Source organism: Limulus polyphemus, unplaced genomic scaffold, assembly GCF_000517525.1.
Source record: "Limulus polyphemus unplaced genomic scaffold, Limulus_polyphemus-2.1.2 Scaffold1470, whole genome shotgun sequence".
NCBI classification, from domain to species: Eukaryota; Metazoa; Arthropoda; class Merostomata; order Xiphosura; family Limulidae; genus Limulus; species Limulus polyphemus.
The window spans coordinates 262,302-273,464 of record NW_013667080.1 but is presented as its reverse complement, the minus strand read 5'-3'; the positions used below and the strand labels follow the sequence as shown (position 1 = coordinate 273,464).

Below are 11,163 nucleotides of genomic sequence, written 5' to 3'. Positions count from 1 at the left end.
GGCACTGTTGCAGGTTTTCTTGCCACTGCTGTTGTCTCTCTTGTTTCTTTTCTCATTCTTCTTGTTTCTTTTCTTTTTCCTCCAACAACTGCTGTAATTTATCTTCTTGTTTCTTTTCTTTCTCCTCCAACAACTGCTTATATATACAAGACTACTCTATATCTAGAAGGATCCCGAGATTTAAGGTACGTGAATGTTCGAGAAGGACGTGGCGTGATACTAGTCACGTGACATCCGCTGATGCAACAATATTATGCTCCGAATTACATTTTTAAATTTTTTGAAAAATGTAAGTTATAATAATGTACTAAACTGTTATTTTAGTATTTAAGGAAATGCACTCATTTAAAAAAATCTCACTATATAGAGAATTGATACATATTTTAATTTTATCACAGTAATCCACTAGTCAACATTTCAAGCACTCATTAATAAGATCTTTGTATTTTTGCTGTGTATCAAAATACTCCAATAAAAATCAAGTTACGAATTTTAAGAAAATTTAGCTGTTGTTCAGTTACATTTTGCTACTCTTTTTTTCTGTATATGTTAAAATATCTTCTGTTATAAATCAAATTACTAAATTTAAAAACAAATGATTGAAGTATTTTTAGCTTAAATACTATAACACTTTTTTCTATTTATTTTAAAGAGTAAGTGGTGATACTTTGAGGAGTAGAATTGGGTTTCTAAATATAAATTTGTTTCAAAGTCATTTAAGTTAGTTTGTTTGTTATGAATTTTGCGCAAATCTACACGAGGGCTATCTGCGCTAGCCATTCCTAATTGAGCAGTGTAAGACTAGAGGGAAGGCAGCTAGTCATCACCACCCACCGCCAACTCTTGGGCTACTCTTTTACCAACGAATAGTGGGATTGACCGTCACTTATAACGCCCCCACGGCTGAAAGGGCGAGCATGTTTGGTGTGACGGAGATTTGAACCCGTGACCCTCAGATTGCGAGTCGAGCACCCTAACCACCTGGCCATGCCGGGCCAAGGCATTTAAGATTTAAGGGAAAAGGAACAGTATGTTAATGACAAAATTTGAACAAAAATGCAGATTTGTTTACCTAATCTTTATTGTACCAAAGATGCATAATAAAGTGGATAATGTATAAAAAATTAACGATAATTTGAGAAACTAGAAAGAAAAAATTCAATCCAAGTAGCTCCATTCTGCCTTCTCTCAGGTAAGGACAAAATTTTATGAATTATAAATTTCTCACCAAGTATTTTAGCATATGTACTTTATGTACATTTCCAAATACAGGGGTGAAATTCTGCTGGTATTAAGTACTGGAACCTATTTTTTAAGATGCTTTGTGGTTTTTCATGTTTACACAGAGATTGTTTTCTTTTTGAAAAACAGGTTCATTTTACCCAGCTGGGTACCTCTACTCTTTTTTTTTGAGAATTTCACCCTTGTCCTAACATATATCATTATTACAGTAAAAAGCTGTCACAAAAAAGAGAGAATGCTGTGTAAGTTAGTTTATATGTTTGAAATCATATTTCAGCACACCAGTACAACAGTTTTATAATTAAAAACCTATAACAAGTAAAATGATCAATATTTATCTAAAAAATGTGGCAAAATCTTGACAAGTTACTTTGTTAGCAAGTTATTTACATAAATAAAAAAATTAGAAAAATATGTTCATGGCAACTAAAAAATGTCATCCATTAGGAAAGGATGTTTTACTAACTTACCAAAGTATGAACAAAACAATTCAATGAACAGAAAAATTAAATTAAAATTAGTCTTTCTCATGCAATTTGAATCAAGATTTCTTCAATCTCACAGGTGATATTTTATCAGGCTTATATATGAAGTTTGAATTATAAGCTATTTTAACTAAAAAAATTGTGGTTTTATTTTAAATATAAATCTAATTTTCTGTGGTTTGAAAAATAATTCATTTTGCATATTGATTATACTTCATGGTACAGTATATGATGTGGATAAAAGAAAAACAAGACTTAGACGACATGTATATTATACTGCTTTTAAAAAGCTTTAACATGAAACTGTTTGGATTAAAGAAAAACTTAATAAATAAACACAGTGGTGAAAAGAACTATGGATAAATAGATCCAAAATCGTATAACTATTTGAAACAAAAACATTACAAGTACTTATATTTGTCTAAAAGTAACTGACTGATTGCTTTGCAATGGAATAGGTCAGGGTCAGGTAAATAACCATCCCCAAATTTGACCTTTTTGTGTTTTTTTAACCAGATAGTGATTATGTATTTTCTTGGTTTTTCTTTCCACAATGTGAAACTCTCTTTCCATGAATTTAGAAGTAAGCATCAGCAGGCTATTCAGTACTATAGCTAATTTGTAAGCACTATAAAATGAAGCATACATCTAATTTAACAGCTTTCTTCACTCCTAAAATGTGTAGGCAAGTAGCATTTCATTATTCTAAAAACAAAGACGTGCAATGTGATGATTATAATTGTGCAGCTTAGGAACTGATTCATGTGTAATGCACATACAATCTTGTATTACTGTACATGTGTTTCTGAATACATTTGTATTGCAATGGGTATATTTTGTCATTAACTGATAGCTAATCAATAATATGGAAGAATTCAAAGTGAAAAATAAATAAAGGACAAGAAAAAAAAAACAGTAACTTAAGTAGTTAAGCATTTTGCAAGCATAGTCAGGTAAATAACCATAACAATTAAATCAAGTGTTGAGCATTTATTAAATTTTACCAAATGAAGAGTGATACTTAATGGATGATAATTCAGATTTAATCACTAGACACTCCAAATTATTATAGTTTGTAATTTACCATATGTATTATAACATGGGTGAAGCAGCAAATTAAGTTACTAAAACACCTACATACTAAATCATAATGCTAGTAAACAGTGTGTAGGAACACACTGACAATATTGATACTGCTCACCATAATCAAAAACAGTAGAGGCAAAACCCAATTGAATTCAATGTCACACAATATAATCTTAGTAGACTGATTAAACAATTTTGCTTTTTGCAAAAACTGTCACTGCTCAACTTATTTGGTTTAATTTCTGACCATATGGTAGTGACGATAAACTGACCTACTCAAATCATCAAACAGACATCTTACTTGACATATTTTGTTTAATCTCTGACCATATGGTAGTGAAGATAAATAGACATACTCAAATCATCAAACAGACATCTTACTCACATTAAAACTTCTCAAGACCACAGACAAATCATCAAAATTACTGTCTCTAAAAACATGAAAAGCACTCCTTAGAAATTAGATCTTTAAAATTTTCGAGGAGGCTCTCCAGACCCCCGACACACACATGGGAGAGGGATGCCCATTATACAGGTAATTTAGGATAGTCCAATTATTGAATTATATTTCAATGTATTGTTATAAATATTATAGGCCTTGAACATCTAATACTGAAAGTGGTTTATTCTTTAAATTATAAGTGAAGTATTTTAATCACTTTGTTGATGGTAGGTCAGTTCAAGAACATAATGACAATCCAGTGCAGAACAAATAAATGGAAGAATTACAACAAAAAATAAAGGTGTCATCAGGTAAGAAGACCAAGGATCCATCAAATGGTGTGCCAGCAGACAGCTGTTGAGAAAAGGATTAACAGTGAGAACTATGTACCATCACCACCACTTATAAGTTTACCATAACGTCAATTTGCTAAGAAAAAGCAGAATTATCGTTTGCAAAAAGAGTTCTTCATAGAATAATGCTGATTGCACTGTGTCTCATATAAATACCATAATCTGCCAAGTCTGCCACAATGCATCTATAAAGAACCAGTTCTTGAAGACCTTGACAGTTGAATTAGTGTTTGTCAACATTGTCTTCAGTTACTGGTAAAATCAAGAAGTTTGCTTCAAAAGTCTTCAGGAAAGTACCTCACAAAATTTACTATCAACTTACCTGATTATGCTGCAGTGGACAAGTTGCAAATGCAATTGCTTGCAAATGTTGAGATATGTGATCTGTAATGACATCTCTGTATTTGGGTTGTGAGGCCAAGACTATGATGGTTTTGCCTTGATGGTCAGAAAAAAAGAATGGTGTGGTAAAAGAAGTGATGAAGGTGGAAGAAAAAGTCAAATACATAAACTTTGGGATGGCCATGCTTTAAATCTGGCATGCCAAGATAACTTTAAACATGTCAGGTTCACATATGAGAGATGAAATGGACACAGCGTACAAAATAACAAAACTGGTAAAATACAGCCCAAAGAGAGAAACCCTCAGTGAAAAGATCAAAGAAGATTGATCTGCCATCATAATGCTCTCTCTTACTAGGTGGACGGTACAAGCTCACTGCATGCATGGCATCATGTAACAGTATAATGCCCTGCTGAGATTGTGGAACCTTTCTATACAAAGTTTTTGAGACATGGTGATGAAAGCAAGACTTAAAAGGGGTTAAGGCTCACATGCAGAAGTTGAACCTCCTGTATGGTGTTACCATTACAGAGTACTTCTTGAGACTATGTGACATTTTTAGCCAGGATTTACAAATAATTAAGACAACAGCTGAAGGTAGCTTGCAAAGTTCACCATGCAAAAACTGCAGGAGATAAGAAATTAGTTTGATGTCTTGTAGGAAGAAGCCCAAAAGAAAGCAACATTGGTGAACCACAACTGCCAAGAAGAGCACCAAAAAGGCTTGAAATGGGTGATTCATTGGGACATCATCCATCCACAGTTGAAGTTCACAACTATCATATATTCTGGGCAGTCTGTGACAATCTTATAGCTTTCGTGAAGGATAGGTTTGAGCAGCTAGGTTATATTACAGTACAAGTTAATTATTATTCATGTGGAATTAACTTTTACTATTTTCGTGATACATACATTTCTAAGAACAATAGTTCCAGTGAAATAAAAAGCAAGTTGATCAGTCCACCGTTGAGCCAGACATTTATTATCCAATGTCACATCAATACATCATACTTTTCTCCAAGGAATAGAGGTAGGCCACTTGGTTTCTTTGTTAGGCACATGATCCTCTTCTCTGGATTGGCTGGTTTTGGGAGAATTGGTCGATTTTATCCATTTCCACAAAGACATTTTGAGAATGGTACATAATGAAGTTGTGACTATTTGATGTTTGATATTGCTAAAAAATTTAAAATAATTTTATACTCACCAAACCATTTGATTAACTGTTCTCAATATGCTATATTTAGATAATAACATGTAATCAGGAAACATAAGCTGTTGTCAGTTAAGTACCTGTAATGAATCCTGCAACATGCCCAGACAAATTCATTGCTTTCAATAGGTGGATTACTAACACATCAGTTCAGTTGCACAGTGTGATTGCAAAGGCTTATAGTTTGAAAAATATTGCTTAGAAAAAACAGAATGATGTCTAAAAACGTTTTTCTAAATTTATGTGATGGAAAATTGATGCATTTTCAATTTTGTTTTTCTGTGAAAGTTAAAACCTGTGAAACAATTTTTAATGTAAAACCATGAAAGATAATTCCTGCAAATACTAAGTAAACAACAGTATATGAACCTGGAAAATCTGCTAATCAAAGCAGCAACAAATCAACATTGCAATATGGAACTCCAGGAGGCCGATATATTCTATGGAACTGAATCTAATAGCATGATCAGCCAGGAAGAAGGTCTAGTTACACTTTCAGATGAATATAGTCCTCTAAGCAGCAAATACACCAACATGGATTCCTCAATTAAAGCAAGCAGAGAAAAGAAAATGCTCAGTTGATATCAATATCAAAGATGTAACTTGTGAGATCTCAACATGTAAACAAATCCTCAGTTCCCTGTCAACAGCACACTTACCACTAAAGTCATAGGAAACAGTGGGGCAAAGGGTGGTGGCACACCCCTAAAAATTTTTGAAGGCTGTAAATCTAAAAAAACGCAGCAATAATAAAGCTTTGAAACTCAGTAATGCAAGTAGTATGATGGGTGCTTTACACTTTAAACATAGTCTAATTTCTAGACTAAACTTACCAGCTAGTGCTTTTGATATGAGGAGATCACTTTATTTAATTTAAATTTAATGTGTCATGGAGAAAATGGCAATGTTTACTGGAACACAAACGAAAATTTGCGATTTTGTTGCAAAGCCTTTTAGTAAGGCTAGTGTTTCTGAAATTGTTGACTCGAGTGATGAAGAAGTTATCAAGGTAAATCTACATTATTCAAGTAGCACTTATAGTAGCACAGCCAACACTGATGTTGAAGAAGAAACACAAGGTATGTCTAATGTAGACAGTGATACTGTAATAGCTGTGCATGTTGAAACATCTTGTAAATGAGGGCTGTAGTAATTTAAGTAGACCTAATCAACCTTTGGAAGTTCCTGGATATAAAACAATTCATTCACTTCATCCTAAAAAAAGCAACCAACCCAGGTAAAGTCTTATTCCAGAAAAATACAAAAGTCATGGTTTAAAAAGCATTCTAAGATCACCGTTTGTTTATCTCACTATAAAATTTTGGTAGACCATGTTGTAGTGCTAAACAAAAAGGTTTATTACCATCTTCAGTGTCTACTAAGTAACAGATTATCAACAATGGACTTAGAAACTGGAGAAAAGCCCTTCAAAGATTTGAGGTGCATGAGAAAAGTGACATTCATCAGGAAGCTACAGAAAAACTTGTAACGAAGACCTCTCATGTATATGTTAGTGCTAAGTTAAATAGTCAATTTGCTACAGAACAAAACTTTCATAAAAGTATGCTGATGAAACTAATAACATGCATTAGATTTTTGGAATAATAATTTCTACCATTGAGAGGCATGCTGAAAGTGCTGAGACCTTTGAAGGTAATTTATATCAGTTATTACCACTGCATGCACAGGAATGTCCTGGAATGAAAACCTGGCTGCATCAAAAAGATTACATTTCTCCAGATACCATTAATAAAATTATCCAAATAATGGTCCTAACTGTACTTACAGATCTTAGCTGAAATTAAGAATGCTATGTGATTCTCAGTAATTGTTGATGAAGTTACAGACATTTCACATATTGAACAGCTGTTACTGTCAATTCAATTGGTTGAGAGAAAGTACCAGATTCATGAAGATACATTTGGTCTAATTGAGATACCAAAGCTGTAACACTCCATCATCAAACTGAAGATGTTTTTATTAGATGTTCACTCACTGTAGGGGCCAGTCTTATGATTGAGCCAGCAATATTAGCGGTGTGAGGAATGGCGTCCAGGCAATTTTTAACCAAGAAGAGAGTAGTGCTTTGTATGTAAACTGTCTAGCATACAGTTTAAATTCATCTATACATGATGTTTCAAAGAAGTGTAACATTGTGCAAAATACAACGGATTTTATATGCAAAGTGATTCAACATTAAGTACTTGCCTAACATATGTTGATTATGTTTATGATTAATCTTTACTATTTCTGGACTTCTAAAAAAATTAAACATCATCAGTGTCTGGGGGGGGGGGGTTTGCCTACCAGGGCAACTTCAGATTTCAGTGCACCCCTAACTTAAAATATCACCTCTGCCAACCACCAATGGCACAAGGAAAGTTTGTTTCAGAGTTTGTGACTTTGGTAGAGTTAATTTTGCTGCTGCTTGCCACCAGTGAGAGACAATTTTCTGAGCTGAAGAGAGTGTGGACATATCTAACAGCAACCACGTCCCAGGAAAGATTAAATCATTTGATGCTTTTAAGGATTTACAAGAAACAACTTGACAAACGTAATTTAGAAAATATAATTTCAGGATATATTGTAAGAAATGCAGGAGATGGGGGAAAGATCTCCAGAAATTAAGAAATGCACATCTATGACTCTACATAACTAATAATATAGGCCTACTGCTGATATATAACTATGTTCCTCTCAATGTACTAGCTACATGTATTTTTGGTAAAAAAAAAAGGTGTTAGTTTTGAAATATTCATTAATGAAAATTTTATTATTGTGTATTTCTAAATATGCACACATGTAATGACATAATACAGCTACTTTATTAATAAATTTCAATAGAGTGCCTTTATTCATACCCTGTGAATATTATTTATAAATAGGTTCATAGCAACATATTTTTTACAATGAATTCTATGCTGAAACTATTGTGATATTTAGCAGTATCTTACCTATTTTTAACTTTAAGAGCAATGTAAAATCTGATTTAAAAAAAAAAGAAGGAAGTGACAGCAAATGAACTAGTTGAAAAATGTTTAAAAATGCACCAAGGAGATACCTGATTTTAAAATATTTTCAGGGGAGTATACTCCCAGACCCTCCCTAGTATTCTGCCATACTAAGCATACATGACCAGACCTAAAAAACATTCCACACCACCAGTCTGATAATTTACAATCTAGAACATTATCTAACAATATTTTAAGATATTATTTTTATTCAGTGTACGATTAATAAATCATTAGAAAACTGCATCAATGTTTGCATTTAAAAATGTTTTCAGGCAATTTCAAAATCATGAAATACTTTTTGCTACCGTTATGCATACATTTGATGTACCTACTATTTACAGTTATCTCTATGTTTTCAACTATAGTCTTTTTAAGCCCAACTGCATAAATAACTTATGATGAATAAAGTTTTTCTCACCCACTGATTAATGGAAAATGTGCTCTACACTACCAAACATTTCGTGATCTACAAAAGTACTCAAAATGTATATTTGATGTATGGTTGGACACACACACATGAATGTTAACAAATTAGAACACCCAGTAAAGATTTCACACATCATAAATCTATTTTACAGACACTGATATACAGCTTTTATCTAAATTATTCAGTTCATCACAGTTTTAGGAATGTTGTTGGTTCAAGTTGTTTGTGGAAAGGTCATCTATAGCATACTTCTTGTTGCAAGTAAATGACACAGTCAGTGCATATCTTATGCCACTGTTTACTCTCTCTACATAGTGAGGATTTTCTGATCCTGAAGTAAAGGCCACAACCCTACCTAAAAAGTCATAAACAAAACAAATTTGTAACTGATTGATACACAAGCTTAAAAAATAATAATAATAAATTTGTTTAACTACAATTCACAAATATAAATTTGAACACATTTAAAATTGCATAGAAAACCTTAATAACACCAGGAAACTTTCCATAAATTGTTAGTTTAGAATTAATTGTAAAATGTGAAATTAACCCACACGATTTTAAAGGTTAAAATCTTTTTAGGTCAAATCTCAGTATTCTTGGTTTATTAATTTACTTTCTTTTTGTAGTTGAAGTGCAGTCTATGATTTTCTTAGCTTTAAAAAGGTGCTTTTCTTTCTTTTATATGATAAGAAATATTATTTTTTCTGACTAGTAGCCAAAGTAGTTACATTTGCAAAACTAGTCAATTAAAATCTATATATTTAGAAACAATTTTTCAATACCCAAGACTATACATAAAAAAAAAATTCCCCATGCTTCTTAAAACTATGATAGCATGAGTTTGCTGATTCAGTTTTTTGGTAATTTGTTGGTCAATGTAATTACAAAAAATATGTACGAATATCCAAATTGCCATGGTTTAAAAGGTTTTTCAACCGTAGCCAATCACTTTCATAGTACTGCAACTAGTAAGACTACCTGTCTATAAAGTTTTCTTTTTCTGATGATCAGTATAATTACTCACAAATATTAATTTCAACAATTTTCTTACATTCAAGACATCTATAGTATATATATATATATATATATATATATATATTATAAAAAGATTTATTCCATAAAAAAACAACTTTTGGCATGATTATTAATATTTGGGTTAACTCATTTATTAAGCAAGTTCTGAACAGAATATTTACACTTGACATATCTAATGTGTTAAAACAAATGTGGGATAAGAAACCACTAAACTCACCCATCTTCGGTTCAAGAGTAAGGTTAACTGATTTATCCACATAAATAAATCTTCCTCCAGTGAAATCAACATCATAGTCAGAAAGATAAAGAAGAGAAGTGTAATGGAAAGACCCATAGGTTTCCTGAATGGAAATAAACACCAAGGTAAGCTCAAAATAACTACTAGCAATTGTTAAAAAAAGCTTTTTGAACAATGAAAATATAGGTCATTAGCAATGTAGCCAGCAATTTTTTATAATATTATACATCTCATTAAGTATTTTATCTCATTGATTTGATTTAACAAGGACAGTAACTACATGTACACATTAGTGAGAAGTTTCTAAAAATGACAAACAAGAAAAATTCACAGTACTTTATAATTTTTTGTTTGTCAATTTTGATTACAGTTAATCCCATTTCATAAACTTTAACATGGTGCCCAAAGAAAACTTTTTTTTATCTAACACTATTTTAAAGAGAATAAAGACTAAAAATAAATATCAAATTAGTTTTCTTTGGTGCTATCTTACATGTAATGCAAAAATTATAAAAAAAAGATAAAATAACTACTAGCAATTGTTAAAAAAAGCTTTTTGAACAATGAAAATATAGGTCATTAGCAATGTAGCCAGCAATTTTTTATAATATTATACATCTCATTAAGTATTTTATCTCATTGATTTGATTTAACAAGGACAGTAACTACATGTACACATTAAAACCTTCAACAAACATTATTTGGAAAACAACTAAATCACTGAAATCAAGTGTTTTTTTTGTCTTTCTTACTCTTTTACATATACCAACAATACACATTACCATTAACATTTTAAGTTTGATCTTTTCTTTAAGGCATCTAATTTTTCTACTTTTATGCTGTATTCTTATCCATATGAGAATTATAACCAATACACAGACTAAATATTAAAGTGGAAGCTGTCCTAAGAATTTAAATGATTATACAAAATCACCATAAATGAGTGTCCATTTAGATAGCTTTAGCAGCTTTTCACTAAGCAGAAACTGAAACAGTGATAACAAAAAAGTATAGAAGCATTCAAATTTTTCAGTTTTACTAATTGTCAATACCTGGAGGTACTGATGCTATATTATTTATTTAATGTATGATATATTCTGTTCAGCATTTACAAAGTATGATAAACTAAATGGAAGTAATCATAAAAACAAATAAATCAGTTTTCCTTTAGTATAGTCAGTAGTTCTGCAGTGTAGTTATTAAATCTTAACATATTTTTACAGTGCCGCTCTGAAAAGCTAATTCCTAAACGATAACTTGACTTTCACAAAACAAAGTTAAA

The 11,163-nt window shown here is 31.6% G+C and overlaps 1 protein-coding gene across 1 annotated transcript in view; it reads right to left on the bottom strand.

The window, feature by feature from the left end:
• Positions 1 to 2,702: 2,702 nt before the first annotated feature.
• The window catches only part of LOC106463724 (2-oxoglutarate and iron-dependent oxygenase domain-containing protein 3-like), a 27,840-nt gene continuing 19,379 nt past the window's right edge, over positions 2,703 to 11,163 (bottom strand). Inside the window, exons 7-8 of the mRNA XM_013923787.2 lie at positions 9,861 to 9,984; positions 2,703 to 8,960 (exon numbers count right to left, since the gene is read on the bottom strand). Coding sequence (XP_013779241.1) covers positions 8,803 to 8,960; positions 9,861 to 9,984 — 282 coding nt within the window. The 3' untranslated portion in view covers positions 2,703 to 8,802. The remainder of the gene's footprint in view (positions 8,961 to 9,860; positions 9,985 to 11,163) is intronic.